Genomic DNA, 21,245 nt, shown 5'->3' with positions numbered 1-21,245 from the left:
TAAGCAAAAGGGAACACGCTAAGTTGTCGAGCAGTCGTCGACTTTATTCATCATAAAGACAAATGCAAACGGTACGCGGCAATGCCTGGACGTCCGAAGACATCACGACGATATACATGATGCGGAATTTACTAAGATTTAACCCTAGCACAAGACAACCAAATTTTGAAGAAGAAAAGCAACAGAACCAGGTACAATTTTTCTTGTTATCAACAATTCCCCACAAGGACAACAAACACAGAGAAGCCCAACAAATGTTCTTGTTTTCGATCGCATCAAAGCTTGATTTCGGAGAAAATCAAGTCGGTGGTGGTGGTTGGCTTCTTCTGCTTCTCAATCGTCTATGGTCCTTCATGGGTTCCAGAGGATGGTGGTCTCCGCAATCATGGAGGTCACCACATATGGATCCATGTTGGAGGCTGGCCTTCGGTCCTCGAAGTAGCCCTTGCCTTCTCTCTCCGTGTCTCTCCCAACCCTAATTGACGCTCCACGGTTGGCCACTCCCTGGTAAAAAGACACCCATTTTGGAGATTAGCTCGGGGTACGAATCTTAGTCGTGGCTAGCTTGCGCCAATGCGCGTAACTGCATCAAACTCTCTACCTTGATCACTCAACCAAACTATTTGGGACTTATAATCTCACATCGGCTACCATTTTTTTAGCTCATCGAATTTTGGCCACTTGACGGATGTCGAATGGTCGGAAGAGTTCGCTGCTTATATGACTTATTCTAGCATCTACGTCGATTAGCGAACGTAGTTGAAAAGATTACCACATTCTCTGGTCTATTGGTAAAGCTTAGTATTTTGAATGCAAAATGAAAATTTAATTACCCATTTGAAGGTGTTGATGTCGGCTGTTTCATGTCGTCCGGTCAGACGTCGCTCATTGCCTTCACCATAGGCAGCAATGTGCTCCTTGTGCCTTAGTCCGAGCTTCTCAATCGCCTTCTTGATAATCTCGTATCCTCCCTCGTTCCTCATTGACTTGGTACTGTAAAACTCAACGGTCAAATTCAAATTTGAAGCCTTATTTATTAAGCACCATACCCTCTACAGTCTGCACATACCATTTCCTTTGATAAACTATGCACAAAGTCAATAAAGGCATTCATACTATTCAACGCTCTTGTGCAAATTTACCTGTAGTTTGTGTGGGCACCGGCACCATTCCAGTCACCCTATTTGGGGAAAAAAAAAGTAATTTACAGAGTCAATATCTAGAGACAAATATTACAATGAAGCATATGAACATCATCCTGGGAAATCCGGGTTGACCTGAATGGGTTTGGGGTCAAAGGAGAGGACAACATCCGCAATTTCGGTGATCCTCTGTCAATAAGGAAAGAAGAACGCAAAATCACGAGTTACTTTCAACTACCATCGAGAACAATGGAAAAAAGTGTCAATTGCAAAAATAAATAAATAAATGGTTCTTTCTTAAGTACCTCCAAGATGTAGCGAGCCACCCACAGTTCATCTCCTGCGGAGATGCCAACAGCAGGGCCGACTTGGAATTCCCACTATCATAAGATTTATGAACGTGGTATGAGATTTGCAATAACGATAAATTGTTCAGAAGCAACAAAGTTTTGGAAATTTCAAGAACACAGGCAAGAAACAGGACAAATTCCTCCTCTCTTTTTTTTTCCCCCATTTTTATTAAAGGGTTCGAGGTTTAAGTGTACCTGTCCGGGCATGACTTCGCCATTGATGCCACTGATGTTAATCCCAGCATAGAGACAAGCCTTGTAGTGAGAATCCACGATGTCCCTCCCCAGTGCCTTGTCAGCTCCAACACCGCAGTAGTACGGTCCCTATCAGATGCACAAAGCCAAACAAAAAATGTGGCAAGGATTGTCTTAGGCTAAACATATTCAATGAAAGCCCTAATCACATACGAGGATGACAAAGATAACAAGCATATAACAAGGCTATTTCAATGAAAGAGGGGCATTGGCATGGTTCTAAGCTAATCACCTGAGGTCCAGGGTAACCTCCCACCGGCCACCCGAGCGGCCACCTCACATTCTTCTGCAACAAGGTGTATTCTTGCTCAATCCCATACCTGTTTCTCATCCCCAGTTCTCATTAGCATCTGGAGTTGTGTTGAAACCAGTGGATTAAAAAGTAATTAAGCTGAGAAAATTTGGGTACTGTACCAAGGCACTTCAGCCACAACATCTGGCTGGCTGAAGATCTTGGCAGCATCGAATCTCTTGTTCGTGGGGATGGGCTCTCCAGCAGGAGTGTAAGCATCGCACATGACCTTCAAATATGAAAATATATATCGCTCGCATGATTAATTTTTTTTTAAAGGGGGGGACGAATAATGAAAGAGGTTCTATGCTTTGCTTAAATGGAAAAATCAACTTTTAATCTTACAAAATCGTTATAATATACGGTTTGGAAGCTAATAAATGTAAAAGATAAGAGATTCCCAAGATTCGCTCACCAAAATATTGTTCCCCCTCCTAAATGGGTCCTTGAAAATCGCTTGGGGACTATCACAAGACACCAAAATATGCCATTTCACTTATCAATACCCCAGAAAACAAATTATGAATAGTACAAATAACAGAAGAGAAAACATACAGGGACGGGGAGTGAGAGAGAGAGAGAGCACATACTATAATATGACTTCACTGTCTTCGCCGGGAGCCTGGCCAGTGCTTGAGCCATCGTAATTCCACCTCGGAAGCTTTGCCGGATCGCTGACCGGTCCATTAAGAGTCTACAAGATCAAGAAAATTTCCCAGAAACTAAAGTCAAGATCCAGTAAAGTAGGCAACGCCATCATGTGATCTACTAATGGATCTCTTTTTTTTTTAACGCCGAGAAGAGAAATCACTATACCCTCGCTTTGCTTCTCAAGTCCATACCCGATCCACCGATCCTGGTCCAAAAGAAAAACAAAAAAGATTCATGGGAAACCAAGATTTAGATTCTACTTTAGACAAAGGACGTCAAGAAACGGAAGATTCAGCAAGTCAACACCAGAAGGGCAACGGAAAGAATCGCAAGGCGACGGAGGACCCGGCTCGGATCCGAGGGAACGTACCATATGTACTCCGCGATTATCTTCTCGGTGGTGTCCGAGAGGTTGAGGTTCAGAAGATCCGAGAGCAGAGACATCTTCTTCTTCTTCGAGGACGAACCCACAAAAGCTTCAGCAAGAGAAATAGAGAGAAAGGGCAGGCTTGGATCAAAGCTCCCTTGGTGCAATCATCACCATTTATAATTGAGAGAAGTGGGGGGGGCGAGAGACTAGGAAGCAGGCGCGTGAGTATCGGAGCGACGGGTGAGCTGTACTCTACATTTTCATGATCCACGAGTGGATACGGAAATTCATAAGGATTAAAAAAATGGTAATTGCAGAATTATCATTCATCGAGGACCGTACTCGAATCCAAGAACCTAAAATAAAAATTTAAATAAAAGGGGGTTGTTGAAAACTCTAAAAAACAAGAAAATTAGTAGGTTAAAGTCAAGGCCTTGAATCTCGATCATCAATCTCGCGATGAAGGGAAGGTGTCGATCAATGTGGTGGGTGCCACCGCATGACTAACGACCCTGCCGCCATGGCCTCGTCTGACCGGAACTCTGCTCTGGCCCTCCTCCCTTTTCTTGGCTATTTACACATCTTAATTTCGATAACATTTCCTCTTTTGAATAGTATTTTGCAGATTAAGAATAAGAAAACCCCCTTTTTCAGTATGTTCTTTTTCTGAGGGAAGCTGATCACTGAAAATGAAGCCTTAGAGACAAGTCAATGGAGTTTAACATCTGCAATGCCATTAATGAGTCGAGTGGGGGGGACATTTGAAGGTTATTAGGACAGGCATCTTTGATACTAAAAGGAAATATTTCTTTTCCTTTTCTTTCTTGGGAGTTCTTTTCCTTTTGCCTCCATTTAGGACTCGGGGATAAGAGGTTAGTGGATCTTAAAGTGTCTAATGGTCCAAATCCATGACGTCAGTGTCTCCTTTTGCGGTTTTAATGTCGTCAGGCATGTGAATTCACGAATGGACCGAAGAATGCATATGTATTTGTGTTTTTGAAAAGTCCCAAAAACACATTTGATTTTTTTTTTAAAGCAATTATCACCAACTTATCTCTACTTCCGCAAATACCGTTCACATGTTTCCAAGTAAAATCTAGAAAAAGTCAAATTAACCCTTCTCACAAATCGAGCCATAGAGTCAAGTCAATGGAGTTTAACCTACGCAATGCAGAAGTCCACAAGTGGGGAACACGCGAAAGTTATGAGAAATGACATCCTCTATTTTTCCTCCATTGAGGACTCAGGATAAGAGGATAGTGGATCTTAAAGTGTTCGATAGTCCAAATCCACCATGTCACAAATCTCTTCTGCGATTTGATGATTTCGAGCATTTAGACTTGCGGTTGGACCGATGAACGTTGCGTGTTTATGTCTTTGAACAAAATAGCAGAAGCATCTAATTTTTAACTAACTGACCATTTGCAAATCTCTACTTTTGCAAATATCATTTACGTATCTCTAGCCAAAGCCCCGTATAAAAAAAAAAACAATCAAATTATCCCTTCTTACAAGTTCACTTTAATATCTTTCTTGTGGCCTTGATGATTTAGTTTCCAATTGATTTTCGAGGCAATGAGGTCGCTTCTACGAGGGCTTGAGCCCTCGTTAGTGGCTCGGCGAGGCTCAACCTTGTCAAATATGACGAGGTCGGCCCTGCCCATGGCCGATGAGACTTGACCCTTGCCGAATTTGGCGAAGGCGAGCCTCGCTCACCTAGCGCGACACTGTTCTCACAGCCATTGGCGAGGACTCAAGCCTCACCAGTGGGTAGCAAGGCTTGCCAACCCTTGCCTTTGCATGGTCGCCTAGCCAGCGATTGGTTGGAGAAAGGAGGAGGGGAAGGGAAAAAAAAAGAAAATGAGAAAGAAAAGAAAAAGGGGGAAAAAGAAAAGAAATAAAATAAAATAATTAATAGATAATTTGAAAAAGTATTAAAATATTATCAAAATTTATCCATGTTAGCGCTGGCCATGTCACGCTAGCCGACCAGCGTCCACGTCAATAATATCCGGTCAAAATTAGTCGAAATGACTAAATGAAAATTAGATCAAAATATTTAAAACTAAATTGACACCATATCAAAAGATTTAGGACTACATTAACACCAATAAAATGTTTATGACTAAGCTGGCATAAAGTCGAAAGATTTAGGATGAATTGATACCAATAAAAGATTTAGGAGTAAATTGATATAGATACAAAATGTTTAAGATTTGTTTGACACTTTTCCCTTTATTTTCTTGTCTAATATCGATGAAGTACTCTTCATAACCTTAGTAGATTCACGCATTGATCCTTATATATTGAAAGAGCAATTCCATCGCCTATTCAATTTTCATGGAACATCAATATATCAAAATGTATTTCATGGTCGAATCAATTTTCGCGAAACAATTTTATAATTCAATCTATAGATCCCGTATGTATCCTTACATGCAAGACAGATTATTTGTAGAAGGGGATCTTCATCTATATAAACGAATTAGCACATTCTAGGATATAAAAGTGGAATCAAAACCAGTAGAATATAGAAACGACGCCAAAAACACTTCTTAAGCAGGTAACATGCACATGAGTGCGTGGATTAAGTTGATGCATGTGTCAACATTAGGTTATTATCATCAACTCCATTTCTCACCACTAAGTTCGAATAAACATATAATATGGCTTTCACTTTATCAGCAAGTACATCACATAGGTTTCTAGATGAGTTTTTTTTTTTTTTTTTCGTCTCTCTGCTATTCCTACTTTACACTCACTTGCAAACTTGTGCCATGCCTCTTGCAGGGCGTGGGAGTCGCAACCCACTCTCGAAACTTATGCATCCCTACCCCCATCCCCCCCTGAGGAGGTGGGAAGTTGAACCCCTCACCTTCCCCTTCCACGTGTTGGAAGGGTGGCGCTGGGGCGAACCTCAGTGATTTTTTTTTCCGACATTGGTACACGTTGGATTCATAGAATTGCATCTCTATTTTTTTTTTTTTTTTTTTTTGTCGTACTTTTTTGTATGGTTAATGCCTCGACTAGGCACGTGTTGGGGGTCCCTCGACCATCTCTCCTACACAGATAGCAACTCGTGTTAAACAATAAGAAAGTTCCTCGAAAGTGGAGTTCAAATGCAAATTGGTGCATTGCTTACAAGGACTTCCATTGTGCGACCGTGTACCTCAACAAAGTCCCTCAATTATCATGGCAATCTCTCTCTCTTTATCTCTCTCTCTCTCTTTCTTATGGAGCTACACAACATGTCCAAATTATGTTGGACAACGGAGAGAACAAAAGGAAAGAAATATGAAAATTGCAAAAAACGATTTATTTGCAATTTTGTCGTCGTCAATTACGAAAACACCCATAAATTTGTTTTAATCCACAAGCAATTTACGAAACAGCATGGAGGAATGACCTGGAATATGCCTTCATAGTTTGGCGCATTCTCTCTTGAAGAACTTGGTCAGCTCAGATAAACTCAATTGTGATCATTACGATAAGTGTGATTATCGGCGAGCATCAAATTCTGGCTCGATGTTTATTCCTAAGTTATTGTAATTATTGATTTGATAAATACTACTTAGAACTCTTTGACTTTGGTCGATTTATGATAGATTACAACTACAACATCAATTCGTGATGCGATGAGACCAAATTAGCTTTGATGTTGTGGTAAGTCGGATGTCAAAGGCTTTTCTTTAGCTATGCTAGTGCTAAAATGAGCACATTGTAGGATCGCACAAAGATATAGATAAAAAAGAACATAAAAACTTATTTCAAGTTCCAAATTCCAGTAATAATCTATTTATAATCTGGAATTTATTCGTTGAAATGCTTATCCTTCATATTTTGGAACTTAAAACCAGATAAGTTCTCACCGGTCTAGTTATCATGTTTCAGGCAATACTCGAGAATCATGATCATCCCTACTTGATACAAATAATCTGTCTTGCTTTTCTTTTCTTTTCCTTTTGTGTAATAAACCACATTTTTTTCGTCAAGACAGTTAGTAACATAGATGAAATCAATCGAGTGAGTTTTACCATGTTAAAATCAAAATCCCGGGAGACCCTTCCTAGTTTCGACATCGAGCTCCCCGTCTCGTCCCGGCTCATAAAACGGAGCGGCAGGAGAAAGCAAATTCTTCAAGCAAATTGCAGCGAAAGGAAAGAAAAATCCATGAAACGACCCGATCGTCCTCACCCCCGGGAGAATCACGAGGCGTTCATTCTTCTGCTTTGGCAAAATGACAAGCAGCTCGAGAATCGTCCCGACGCACGGGATCAGAGGGTTGGATCTATGGCAAGAACGCCGCGCCGATCGAACCTCGGGTCGACGACAAGTTAGCACGAAAAAGGAAAGGGGCCCGAATTTTGGGCTGGGCCGCTTAGTCGTAGACTTTATCGTATGGGCCAAGCTCATGGAAAGCCCAAGACCAAGTCCATTGTGCCGGCTCTTGTGTGCTCCCCACGTACTAAAATCGCATTCAAAAAATGGGCCACGGGGTGATGGTGACGGCGACGGCGGACTGGTGGGTCCGAATTCCTTCGGCTCCAAGGCCGAGCCGCACGACAACCGCCCGCCCACTCCCCACGTGAACCTATATATACACCAGATCGACCCTCCCATGCTTTCTCATATTTTACTCGTAAGAAAGTCACCTCTTCGGCTCCAAGAACTCGAAAAGAAAAGCAGGAATAACAAGAAGAGATCGGAGGCGAGGAGGCGGGTCTTCTTGCAGGATTCTTGACGGGTAATGACGTGGTTCCGGCTTTTCTTGAACTTGGTCGTTGGTGAAATGTCCCTAGGATTACGTTATCTCTGTGGGGGGTGTTTCGTTTTTTCTTTGTTCTGCTATATTACATCAGATTTTGGAAGTCTGAAATCCAGGTTTTGCTTCTTGTAATTGTTGCTGTTGCTGCTGCTGCTGTTTTTTTTTACTTGCTTCATAAGAATATTTAATGTCAGCTCGGTTGCGGGGTTTTTGATGTGCTGAACAACCCTGAAAGCCGATAGAACTTAGAGACTGGCACAGAAAGATAGCATCTAGTTGACCGGTGTTATGATCCTTTCACGACACTGAGTGAATTAGAGATTGGTAGAAAGAGAATAAGAGGGGATGTTGAGAAAGAAGAAGAATTGTAGTTGAAGAGAGAGACTAGAGGAGAAAAAAGATAAGGTGAGTTGTAGTAGATGTGTTTAAAATGCTGCCATACATCATTTCTTGACAACAAAGGTTTATGAGCTTGGACTGCTTTGATCACACCGATTGCTGTTCATGATTTGGCCATCAACATTCTCTTGCTCTCATATCAATTGGTTAAAGATTCACAATTTCATGTTTCTTGCTAATTTCCAAACAAGATGGATTGGCATTGTCTCTTGTATAATCTGTGATTTGATGAATTACGACTTGCAGGATCTGCCACCATTGAAAAATTGTGATTTTGTTTTTTCTATACTGAGTACAACTAGACGAAAGAAGATTGTGACTCAGTCTCTTGTTTTAATATAGCAGTGTCCTGCTCTGTCTTGTTGGAGGATAGGAGTTCCTCAGTTCTGCATATCTAGATTATGAGCTTTCAAATCCAAGAAAATCGAAGAGGGTCTAGAAGATTTCCTTCCCGAGTTGCTCCTCAGGAGTGGATCCAAAGTGGAATATCTCCAAGTGCTGCTACTTTGAACTCGTCATCAAGTCTGGTTTCAAACCCCTCCATAGATAGTGTGAGTTCTGATCGTCCTAGTTGGCTTAGAGGCAACACTTCGAAATTAAGTGGGAGTAATGGAGAAACAACTAGTACTTCGGGCCACGGAGCTAGTTATGGCTCAAAATTTCATCGGAGTCGCGTCACTGGACAAAGGAAGGAGAGGGGCAATGAAAGGACGGTTATGGATGAAAGGAAGGGCTCGAAGGATGAGAACTTGCCACAGCTTGCCCAGGAAATCCAGGAGAAGCTAATGAAGGGCACCGTTGAATGCATGATATGTTGCGATATGATTCGCAGAACTGCTCCCATTTGGTCATGCCCGTGCTGTTACTCCATTTTCCACTTGAACTGTGTCAGGAAGTGGGCTCTTGCACCCACCTCTTCTGATCTGTCTGTGGAGAACTGTGGTGTTAACTGGCGGTGCCCCGGTTGTCAGAAGGTGCAGCTCATGTCTTCAAATGAGATCAAATATCTATGCTTCTGTGGGAAGAGGACAGATCCGCCCTCTGATTTCTATTTGATACCACATTCGTGTGGCGAATCTTGCGGCAAGCCATTGCAGAGTCGGGCCTCAAGGGTCGATGAGGCTGAGGAGGATCTGTGTCCTCATGTCTGTGTCTTGCAATGTCATCCTGGTCCATGCCCTCCCTGTAAGGCGTTTGCTCCGCCACAGCCATGCCCTTGTGGGAAAGAAACAATTACGGTCCGATGCTCTGACCGGAAGTCTCTTCTTACTTGTGGTCAGAAGTGTGACAAGCTACTTGAATGTGGACGCCATTGGTGTGGAGAGACTTGCCACGTGGGCCCTTGTGACCCTTGCCATGCTCTGCTTGACGCTTCTTGCTTCTGCAAGAGGAAGGTAGAGGTTATACCATGTGGCGACATGGATTTGAAAGGAGAACTAGAAGCTGAACAAGGTGTGTTCTCTTGTGGTTCAACTTGCGGAGAGGAGCTTGGTTGTGGCAATCACAAATGCCATGAAATCTGCCACCCCGGTCCTTGCGGGGAGTGTGAATTACTTCCTAGCAGGATCAAAACTTGCTATTGTGGGAAAACTAATCTGCCAGAAGAAAGGCGAAGTTGTTTGGAGCCAATTCCAACATGTTCTGAGACTTGTGACGAGGCCCTAAGATGCGGAATTCACCGGTGTAAAGACAAGTGCCACGCTGGGGATTGCGCACCTTGCTTAGTTCCTGTGATCCAGAGGTGCCGTTGTGGCTCAACTTCACGTACAGTGCTGTGCCACAAGATGATGGATGAAATATTTACATGTGAGAAACCGTGCAGTCGTAAGAAGAACTGCGGCAGGCATAGATGCAGCGACCGTTGCTGCCCTCAATCCAGTTCTGACACCAATCAACATTTTTGCACTCTGGTATGTGATAAAAAGCTCAGGTGTGGACAGCATTCATGTGAAGTGCTGTGTCACAGTGGGCATTGCCCTCCTTGCCTTCGAAGCATCTTTACCGACTTAAGCTGTGCGTGTGGGAGAACTTCTATCCCACCTCCATTGCCTTGTGGCACTCCTCTGCCTTCGTGTCCGCATCCCTGTTCAGTCGTCCAACCTTGTGGTCATGCGCCTTCTCACAGCTGCCACTTCGGGGATTGTCCTCCTTGCTCGGTGCCTGTGGTGAAGGAGTGCATAGGTGGGCATGTTGTTCTCAGGAACATACCTTGTGGGAGCACTAATAACATTACGTGTAACAACCTATGCGGCAAGACAAGGCGCTGTGGTCTGCACGCATGTGGTCGCACTTGTCACCCAGCACCTTGTGACGTCGATACCCCAGATGAAGCCCACCATAAGGCTTCTTGTGGGCAAGTATGCGGTGCTCCAAGGAGGGCATGTAGGCATACATGTAAAGCACCTTGTCACCCCTCATCTCCTTGTCCTGATGTGAGATGCAAGTTCGCTGTCACAATTATGTGTTCTTGTGCACGGATTAAGGCAAACGTCCCATGTGATGCTGGAGGGAGTGACGATAATCATGTTGGTGAAGCTTCTCTTATCCAAAAATTGCCTCCACTGCAGCATTTGGAGGCCTCTTCTGGAAGGGTCCCTCTTGGACAGAGGAAGCTGATGTGTGATGATGAGTGTGCTAGGTTGGAACGGAAACGAGTCCTTGCGGATGCTTTTAACATCGTTTCTCCAAATTTGGATGCTCTTCGTTTGAAAGAGAACTTCGAGTTGGTGGCAGACCTCTTTAGGCGTGATCCCAAGTGGGTGTTATCTGTCGAGGATAGATGCAAATTCTTGTTGTATGGCAAGAGCATGGGGAGTACGGCCAGTCTTAAGGTCCACGTGTTCCGTCCGATGCATAAGGAAAAAAGAGAGGCACTGAGGCTCATAGCACAGAGGTGGAAGCTCACAATCCATGAGGTTGGTCGGGAGCAGAGATGTTTCACAGTTATTTGCGTCACCCCCAAATCAAAAGCGCCGGCTCGTGTGCTTGGTGTCAAGGGCCCGATGAATGCAAATGCGCTGAACCCACCTACCTTTGACCCTTTGGTGGATATGGATCCAAGATATGTAGTGTCTTTCTTCGACTTGCCTAGGGGATCGGATATAAGTGCATTGGTCCTAAGGTTCGGTGGAGAATGTGAGCTGCTTTGGTTGAATGACAAGAATGCAATGGCTGTATTCAGTGACATGACTCGAGCAGCAACTGCTATGAGGACTTTGGATCACGGATCGGTATATTATGGGGCGGTCACATTTCTTCGAAATGGAGGCTCATCTGCACAGTCCTTCGCCACAAATGCATGGCGAGGGCCTGCATTTACTAACATGGGCAGCAGCTCATGGAAGAAGGTTGTAGTTCAGGAGCCTGGTGCAGCGAATGATTCATTGTATGATGATGAAGGGTGGTCTGTCGCTTCTGCTACCATCAAAGGAAAAGAAGCTCCAAGTTCTGCTTCTGCAACCGCTCAAAACATCTCAAATGCCGGTTCCCAGATGGAATTGATAGGTGCTTCAGATCTGGAAGAACAGCATGATGTAGCTTCTCATGAAACCAATGACATGGTCGATGTAGTTGATGATTGGGAGACTGCTTTTGCTTGAGATGGTGCCATGCTAAGCCATACGTGAGGGGATGGCTACCAAGTAATCTTTTCATCTCCTTACTTCCACTGTATATTGGAGCAAGGTTGCATTATTTTTCTGTTTGGTAATTCTGTTGATCACCCATTTAAATGGGGATGACTATATGCTGTTCTATCATTGTTTACTTTTCCTGAAAATAAACAATTGTAATTGTAAGGTTCTTTGTTGTTTCTTGGAGCAAAAGTCACGGTTTGCAAATTAGAGCATTGGGTCAATATCCACAATTCAAATGCTTTTGATTCATCATTTTCAATGTCCATCTGGATAAACACATCGTTCGTTTTGTATGATGAAAATGGTCGCAACAACAAATTGACTTGTTGCAAGGGATTTGCCTTTTGAAGTCTCGATCACATTGAGTCAGAATGGATGTATCTTCTCCATAATGATTATGTTCTGCTGCTATGTACTTGCTGCGAACTATGCAAAACGAAATTTCTGGGTTTGAATCTCGCAGCCATTGGAAATTCTTGTTCCATGGCTAGGCTTGTTGCCCGCTTGGAGTAAATTATACAGAAGTGGCGAGGCTTGTGAATTCTGATAACTATCGTCTTTCTTTATCGACTGCAGTTTCTCTCCTTCTCTGTTCATGCGAGGATTTATGGGACCTGTTCTGGTTTACTTTTGTCATGGTTTTGCATTTTCGCCATGAACGACCTTAGTTAGTCGATCTTCCCTCCTTTCTCAGCCATCTTTCGGTCTTATCTTCGCTCATAAGCCGTCTCCATCATCAATTTATCTGAAGTAATGGCCTAATACTAATGTAGTCCCTAGCTTTTCAAAATCATCTAGTCATTTCTACTAGATCTAAGGGCGATAACTTATGTTTGTGATGTTTTAAATTTATATCTATCAAATGTCGCTCATATCATTTTTAGCTCATATCATTTCAGGCACCTTCGTTAGCGTTGATGGATTCAAACATCATTGCCAAACTTAGCCAACGGCCAAACGATCACGTCACCATTGACATTGACCCCTTGGCCACCACCGCCATCACCAGTCCCGCCATCTCTTTCTGTTCTTTCGGATTGATTTGGGTGCCAAATTGTGGTCGCAACACCTCCATGGAGGTTGAACACACACATGCACACATAGACGGATGATGGTCATTATTAGAATGCATATATGAATTATATTAGAAATGTCCACATCAAAGATTGTGACGGAAGTAATTGATATATTTTAATTGACTCATAAGACTTATGATAAGCTATTAATATGTCCTCACTAGCCTATTAACTCATTGTTTAAGTGGTTAGTATACCCCAATTGACTTGAATTCAAGTATTTTCTTGCTGATCACTAGACGAAGGTACAGGACAAAGAAGAAAAAAATGGAAAGATAGAAAAGAAAAGGGACAAATCTTTGATGGAGAAATGGGATTGAGATGGCAGTCCATGTCATTTATCTTGTCCAGTCGCCATTGAGATGGCACTTCACGTCAGCCAACAGGATCGGCCAAATATTGAGCCGATTTGGAAAAGCATAGGAGTTAGATTGATATATCAAAAAATAAATAAATCAGGAATCACATTAGACAATAGCAAAAAGTTTAAATAATTTCTGTGTTATTTCCACATCTTTTCTCTTGCCTATAAAAATTAGTAATAACGTCCCGCATCTTTGCTTACGATGAAGAACAAAGTATTCATAGTTCTAGAATAAAAGTAAGTAGCTATGCCGATTGAGATCCGTTTGATAATCCAATAAAGTGTTGAAAATTAAAATTCAACATTTAATGAAATTAAGTTTGTTTAATCTTAAATAAAAGAGGAAAAGCCACAAAAAAACCACAAATTATGTCAATGTAAAACATTTATCCTAAACTCTTTTGTGAAATTAAAAATCACAAAGTATATCTACTCTGACATATTTAGTCTAAATTATCTCTCGTGACATAAAAAACTTCAAATATGTATCTATGTAACACATTTACCATCCATTAATGTTTTGTTAGATGGTTTTTAGTTAAAACAATGTTGTTTTTAATTCGATTAAGTCATGTAGATGTCATGTCAACATTTTTTGTTTTTCGGCATTCATATAGACACATCTTTAATGGTTTTCATTGGTGGAATCTTGACGAAGAATACATGCATCACATATGTATAAAGAGATTTCTGGTGTCACGGAAAAAAGTTTATTATAAATATGTCACAACGGACATTATTTGAGGTTTATGATGATTTATTCCCTAAATAAAATTGACTTAAATTATTTAGTTAGGCAAAAAAATTAATTAATCTGGTAAGTAAGGGAAGGGTTAGTTTGTGTAAAAGATGAACGATGGGTGGTAATTAGAATCTTGCTAAAAATAAAAAAATGTTAAAAATCTCTTGGAAGAGATTAGTAATATAAAAATTATTGTCAAACAATGTTTTAATTCTATTTTTAGCACTTGTATTTCAGTTTTACCAGACTTGCCTAAAAAATATGAACTGATAATAACAATAAATTTGCACTAAATATCCATGATAAAGAGACTTCTCAGTTTTATATCATATCAAAGAATTTTTTTTTCCTTACCATTAGCATGATAATTTTACAGGGAACATGTAACATGTTATTAGAATATCTACAAAAAATACATGCGAAATTCTTAATTATGGTAACTATTCTAGATAGAAAAAGAAAAAGAAAATAGAAAAAAGGAGTGGGGCCATTATCTAAAACTACAATTGAAATATTTTACTATAAATGATAGTAGATTTAGTCATTTGGAGGGTGGAAATAGCACTGCTCTATATAAAGAGGATCATTTTTAAAAAAAAATATTTTTAAAATGATTTATTTTTTGCAAAATAAATGGAGTCTTGAAATGCAAATAAATTCAACTTGAGAGGCCAAAAACAATTTGCCCAAAAGGAGAAAAAAGAAAAAGAAAAAGAAGAAGCAGAAGCAGAAGATAAGGAGAGTCGAATTGTAACTTTTCTCGGTCAATGTTCGCGGCCACATAATAACGCAAGTCCCACCACGGAACTCTCACCATCACTGCTATTTTAACCATTTATAAGCGACTGCTCATTTATAGTGATGAGGCCATGACCAGATCCGAACAACGAGGACTGGAGTACGTCCGTTTCCCCTCCTTAGCTGCAAACGAACTACAGGCATCCCCTCATTATTGAACAGTGGCCATTTTGGAAGCTTTCTTTTGATGGTGTATGCGTGTGAGAGAGACAGAAGAAGGGGGAGAGGGAGGGAGGGAGGGAGGGGGAGTTAGTGGGAGGGGAAAGATACAACACTTGAGAAAGTTAAAATTGGGAGTACTGCGCTAAATATAGAGTCTTGTACTGTCAAAAGATTGAGTTGCTCGAGAACACACAGCAGTCCCCGCATTGAAGCGTTCCTTTCAAAGAACACATGTGAAAAGACACAAAAATATCAGGGTTGTGAGTGAAGGCCAGATCCCATCCTTTCATCATCAGTAGGGTCTTCTGATCTGGTGCATTTAAAGAGATGCAAAGATATGCATGCATGGGTCAGTCCCATCTCGCAACATCCGATATGAATATTCGCTCACATTCAGACAACAACTAGTATAAAATTAAGGGGTTGGTCGGGTTCCATGTAGGTGTCGTCGTGTTTAGAGGAGGGTTTCAAGAAATGGAGGGTCTGAGGGACGATTGTTGTGAGGTTCTGGAAAGGGATGTGAAAAGAGAAGGAGGAGAAGCAGAAGAAGAAGATGAAGAAATTAGAGGAGGAAGGGGAGAAGAAGATCAGTGTGAAAATCATGATGCACTCAAGAGAAGCATATCAAGCCACCCTCTGTATGGGAAGCTCGTTCAAGCTCACCTCAACTGCTTGAAAGTTCTCTCTCTCTCTCTCTCTCTCTCTCTCTCTCTCTCACTCACTCACTCACTCACGCACGCGAAACACACGCATTTACACGGAATTTGTCATTTCGTTTCTGATCTGTATATGTCGAGGATTTACACTTTCTTCCTTTGAAGGTTGGTGGAGCTTGCAAAGATGACATGACTCACCAGATGATGATGAATCCACAAGTACACCTCCGCCAACATCAACATGGTGAAGCCAAGATCAGCACGCCGAGTCAATCCGATTTAGACCAATTTATGGTAAGCTGCTCCTTTAATTACAAGCCCTACTATTTCGTGGCATCTGCAAAAGACAGTGTCGTTTCAGTATGTATATTATTATTCTTTGGGAAAGCAAACAAGTGAATCTGTCTTGGATTAGGTTGTATAAATGATCATCAAACTAGCAAAGCATTCGAAGGAACAAATGAAAACTTATATCTGTAAATTCATTATAAAGGAATATAAAACTGTAGAGCAGTAAAGAAACTAGATTTGTATATTAAAGTATGGCTCATAAAAACAAGACTTAAAATTGTCAATATTGTTTGGAAATGTTTGGAACATAAAATTGCAGAGCAATAGAATTCCAAAGTCATAATTTCCAAACTGGTCTTCAGTTTGGCATATCGAGAGAAAGGCATGAAACTCTGTGTTTTCACACATCACTTTTTTTCATGAGTAATATTAGGGACGTAAAGATTTTAGGTGACAAACTTAAATGGGTATGTGGGGGTAAAATTACTACTTCAAGCAAAAAGTAGGAATTTTGAAACATTACTTTCTACCATATCAACCTTTCCATGCCCAATATAAATTCATATCAATGAGAAGGGCATCTCTTTTTCCTCTCCATTCATCTTGAGTAATGTCACTGTCAAGTACGGAACTTTAACAGGGCACATTGTGCAAAGAGACAGAGAGAGAGAGAGAGAGAGAGGGCACTGAAATATGAGTCAAATCAAATCTACAGTGGTGGGATTTGACCACTTTGCTTTTCTTTTTATCTTGAGTGACTGAGCCCTGAGGGCTTGATGAAAGCGGCATCTGTTATCCACTTGAAAGTGACAATACTTACTGTTTGGCCAGATAAAGAAGGGGCATGAGCTCTGATATTTGCCATTGCATGGTAGTTTGGTTCTCCATTCAGGAATTTGAGTTCAGAGTTTTCAAATGCATTGATTGACGTGTTAATAAAACCAATTCACTTACCACTCGCCAGTTGTTTGCCTACGTTTGGTATCATTGTTCTTGTTCAAGCACCTCAAATGTAAATGGTTTTTTTTTTTAAGTCGTTCAAGACAGGTTAAATCGAGGTACTGTTCTTAGCTGTGGATCAATCTGTTCTTGTCCTATCATTGAGGTCGCATTTCCCTCAATCAATTTTCTCAGGTTTCGTAACTAAAAGTCAGATCCTAGAAAGAGATTTTTTCCAATATCTGCCTGTAGATCTGTACCCTACTTGATATGAGTTTACATGTCCATCTCTTACGTGGCTTATAGACAGTCCACAGAAAACATGCGTAGCCAAAGAGATGATGCGAGGAAAACAAACAACATTTGAAGATCCAACTAATGGCAAAGACTAACCCTAATTTGAAATTGCACGTTTTGAACGTCGCCTTGAGAATCTTGATTTTGCAGTTCGACATTTATATAGCCACTTAGTGAAGAGAGGGGAAAAAGAAGATGAGGGACAAAGCCCTTTGAGGCATGCACTAAGTCATCGAGCATGCGCTAAGAACCGTAAGAATTGAAACAGATCGTACGTAGCTCTGTGTTAGATTGGGACGAGTATATTCATATCAGAAGTAACCACCCAAAATGAAGAAGCGCTATTATACAAATCAAGATGACAAATCAAATGACGCCCGCAGGGAGCTTACTGCTCAGTTCTAAGCAAGTTGAGAGAAGCAATGGAAGAGCCTCAACTGGAGACCATGGCTTTCATCGACGACATGCATTCTCAGCTCGAGGACATGATCACAACTCCACCTCCTCCTCCTCTTCCTTCCACCTCTTCTCTATCTGGTGAGTCTCTCTTTTTTCTCAATTCTCATCTGTCATCTGCAGCAATAAAACTGCCCATTGATGCGATTTTACTTCCCTTACCATTTTGGGCGGTTCACCACATGCTAGATCACTAGTCATTTATCCTACTGGAAGCTTACTAATCATATCTAAAAGGTCACGTGTCCATTTATAGGCTCATATTTCCTCTTCTCCTAATGAGAAGTTACTAATAACACAGAGAAAGTAACTACTACTTTAATATGAAAAATTAAAGCTAACTTCCTGCAAAAGGAAAATAAGCTTTCGATCGTTATTATCAGTGAAGTCGACTGTTACACGAGTGATGCAATTGTTCTACCGAGTTAATGATTTTCCACATTCAAAGTAATAAACAACGTAGTTTTTAGCTAGCGATTTTCTCGTGTAATCAGTTAAATTTTATATGAAGTAAATTGCAAATCATCAGTAGTTAGGCATTTCTCCACATCAGTGGTAACTTTCATACAGAAAACTAAAGTGTGTCGGACAATACTCAATCAAAAGCCCTAGCTTTTCCCACCTTTCTCTCTCCTATTTCCCTTTCGTCCCCACTTGGTCGCCACATCTCCAGCAGAACCACTCATACCCAGCAGGAGCTCAAGCCACTGCACGTCGCTACCCCAGCGCCATCCCACGCTGCTTGATGAGCTTTGGGGAGATATGATAGCGCGGTTAACCGAGGAGGGGTAGGGCGAAGTTTGTGGATTGCACCTCAAAAAATGGACAATTATTCTCCAAAAATCCTAAAATTTTCAATTATACTATTCAGTCATAAACTTCTTGATGTTTGCTAATGTATTCATTGCCACCAATTTTAGTAGGAAATCGCTAATTTGGATAAAGACAATTTTTTTTGCAATTTTTTAATGAATTTTGTATTATTGATTTTTATATTTTCTTTTCTTTCTGTATTTTTTCTTTTAATTCCAACGGTTGCATTCACGTTAATGATTTTTGACTAAAATTAGCTGAATTGACTACATTGACATATTATTAGAATGTTTATAACTAAATTGGAACAATCGAAGTGTTACAAACTGAATTAATTGTTGTACAATAGGTTCAAAACTTTTTTTGATAATCATCTCGTATGCAGGAACTATACCCCGCATTGCCCTAAGGCACTTCTTAAATGTGTTTGATGAAGAAATATTTACTTTTTAAAATATTGATTGTGCATATCACGAAAATAGTAAGTATAGAAAGGGTGATGCTATTTCCACCATTTACATGACTAAATCTATTCGATTTTCATTAAAAAGACAAAGTTACCCTTAATTATTCAATTGCAATTTAAAGTGATAGCCCCCAATATATGTACTTTTCTTCTTTTGTTAGTTTTTCTATTCTAATGTAGGATTTAGTTGTCATTTGTTCTTGTTTATTGTGGATATCCCATTATATTAAAGGCATTATGTTTTCTGTTTTTTAAATTTTACTTTTGTAAAGATTAGTTTTATTGAAAAGAGAAATTTTGAAGGAAACCTACTTATTTCCTACATTGTCAAGCAAATTTATAGATAAATTGTCCAGTAAAATCTAGAAAAAAATTGAACATAGATAACTTTTGAACACAGTCATGTGTTTACAAACTTTTACATCTTTGTTGTGCATATTTCCATCAAATCTTTTTTTTTCATTTGTCTGTTATATACATATACAGAAAATAAAAAACAAAAAAAACTCTTTAAAGCTTTTCCAAGACAATATCATAGTTACTTTCTCATTCATGAAACTTCAAAAGATGGAATCTAATTATATCAAAGCGTTGCATAAAATAAGAATTTTTTGTAAAGTATCATTAAAATTTCATTATTTTGTTATGACAAAAAAATTAATATCATTTGCAAAGTGTTTGCGAACAATATCAAGATATCTTATTGGGCATAACTTTTTTATGTCAATGTTAGTGTTTTTCCAAACACTTTTATAATGTCTAACATGCTATGTGTTAAAGCATCTCGCCAATAGAAATGAAACAAAAAAACAGACAAATTCTTTGATATAGTAAATATAGAGGCTTGATTTATATTTTAGATTAACGAAATTAAAAAATAAAATATATACTAGGAAAGTAAACTTTTGAGATTAGAGGGATGAACGATAGATTAATTGTTATAAGAGCAATAATACAAAGACTACTTTTTATTATTTAAATCGCAATAAGTACACATTTGGCGAAAAGCATAAACAAAAACAAGCATGTGATATATTAATTATCACAATTAAATCCCACATAGAAATAGAAAACTAAAAAAGAAAGAAACTAAATAAATTTGGAGCTATCACTTTAGATTGCAATTGAAATTGAGGACAATATTATATTTTTAGTGGAAATGGGGGTGGATTTAATTTTAAAGAGGGTGGAAATATCGCCGCCCCAATGGAAATGGCCATATGATATTGTTTGTTCGATTGACAAATATTTGTGGAGCATTTTTAATGAAATACTATTTATTTGAGTAGTGAGTTTTTTCATGAGAAAAGGTAACTTTTGACATACTAGCAACTCGTACCTTCTTTAAGCGGATAATCACATTGATAGGGAAACGCAAGTTTGAAAATATTAGAAACTAGAAAATTACCAATGCAATTTAGCCAACGTGCACACATAGAAAGTAAGATTTTATATGGGGTTAACTACTTATCTCGTGACTAGTAAACTTTCACGTGAAAAAGTTACTAAAGTTACTAAAAACACATCTCTAGTTAATAATTTTTAAAACTTATCAACTTTTTGACAATGAAAATAAAGAATATCAATGCTTCAGTACTTAGCGATTCTGTACAAGTGCTCTTAACTCGCTAGTTGAGCCCAGCTATGTGTGCTCCACATTTGGCCCTTTCCTAACCCATGAATTTGTCGAATCCCCCACCCTGAAAAGATAATATCATTGATGATTCGACAACTTTTTCTAGCTTCACCCATGAAAATCCGGTAGTTTCTACCTTGTTGGAATCCCCCATAAGTAACAACTTGTTCCTCAAAAACAACTCCATATTCGAACGTATCTTGAACCCAAGTCATTCAGCTAAAGATGATTGGACTTGATCCTTGAAAATGCACTCATTTCATGTAAGAAGCGTCATAGAACCGGAAGGCAGTGACATTTCTCATTGCTGATATGTTTAATCTAAATCGTGGCTTCCAGGAGAAACAAATGCCTGACCCAAGACCAGGAGGGCCTTTGGTCGAGACGATAGGAAAGAGGTGGTTTCGAAGACCGGAAGATAACAAGAATCTGCCGCTCTGGCTACTTCGCTCTTCTTCCACGTCATGGACTACATGTGTGTTTCAAAAATTTATATTGTATGGGGCCGTAACTTATGATCGACGGACGTGGTCTTCCCAAGTCTGTCTGCCCCGCCCGAGCACGGTGTTTTGTGTTCTTTCTGTTGTATTATTTTAAAAATCAATCTGAACGTGCAGAGTGCATGTACTGGCATTTGCATCTACTAATGAAGGCTTGGAGCTGACTGAATGTAAGATGAAATGAACATCA

At 40.0% G+C, this 21,245-nt stretch overlaps 3 protein-coding genes across 3 annotated transcripts; 2 read left to right on the top strand and 1 right to left on the bottom strand.

The window, feature by feature from the left end:
- LOC104425849 (glutamine synthetase cytosolic isozyme 2) lies at window positions 1-3,235 on the bottom strand. The gene is made up of 12 exons (XM_010038681.3): window positions 3,061-3,235; window positions 2,856-2,895; window positions 2,630-2,733; window positions 2,455-2,503; window positions 2,162-2,268; window positions 1,980-2,067; window positions 1,688-1,816; window positions 1,448-1,522; window positions 1,278-1,331; window positions 1,143-1,180; window positions 834-993; window positions 1-504 (listed from the first exon to the last, which is right to left on the bottom strand). The coding sequence occupies exons 1-12, from the start codon at window positions 3,132-3,134 to the stop codon at window positions 352-354; spliced, it is 1,071 nt and encodes a 356-aa protein (XP_010036983.1). The 5' UTR covers window positions 3,135-3,235; the 3' UTR covers window positions 1-351.
- A 4,474-nt stretch (window positions 3,236-7,709) lies between these two features.
- LOC104425850 (NF-X1-type zinc finger protein NFXL1) lies at window positions 7,710-11,891 on the top strand. Its single transcript, XM_010038682.3, has 2 exons — window positions 7,710-7,804; window positions 8,570-11,891. The coding sequence occupies exon 2, from the start codon at window positions 8,626-8,628 to the stop codon at window positions 11,821-11,823; it is 3,198 nt and encodes a 1,065-aa protein (XP_010036984.2). The 5' UTR covers window positions 7,710-7,804; window positions 8,570-8,625; the 3' UTR covers window positions 11,824-11,891.
- A 3,258-nt stretch (window positions 11,892-15,149) lies between these two features.
- LOC104427651 (protein KNATM) lies at window positions 15,150-21,211 on the top strand. Its single transcript, XM_039305466.1, has 4 exons — window positions 15,150-15,679; window positions 15,823-15,951; window positions 17,568-17,721; window positions 20,895-21,211. The coding sequence occupies exons 1-4, from the start codon at window positions 15,476-15,478 to the stop codon at window positions 20,909-20,911; spliced, it is 504 nt and encodes a 167-aa protein (XP_039161400.1). The 5' UTR covers window positions 15,150-15,475; the 3' UTR covers window positions 20,912-21,211.
- The last annotated feature ends 34 nt before the right edge of the window (window positions 21,212-21,245 follow it).

This window comes from Eucalyptus grandis, chromosome 11 (genome assembly GCF_016545825.1).
Source record: "Eucalyptus grandis isolate ANBG69807.140 chromosome 11, ASM1654582v1, whole genome shotgun sequence".
Classification (NCBI taxonomy): domain Eukaryota; kingdom Viridiplantae; phylum Streptophyta; class Magnoliopsida; order Myrtales; family Myrtaceae; genus Eucalyptus; species Eucalyptus grandis.
This window is presented reverse-complemented; position numbering and strand designations above follow the sequence as displayed.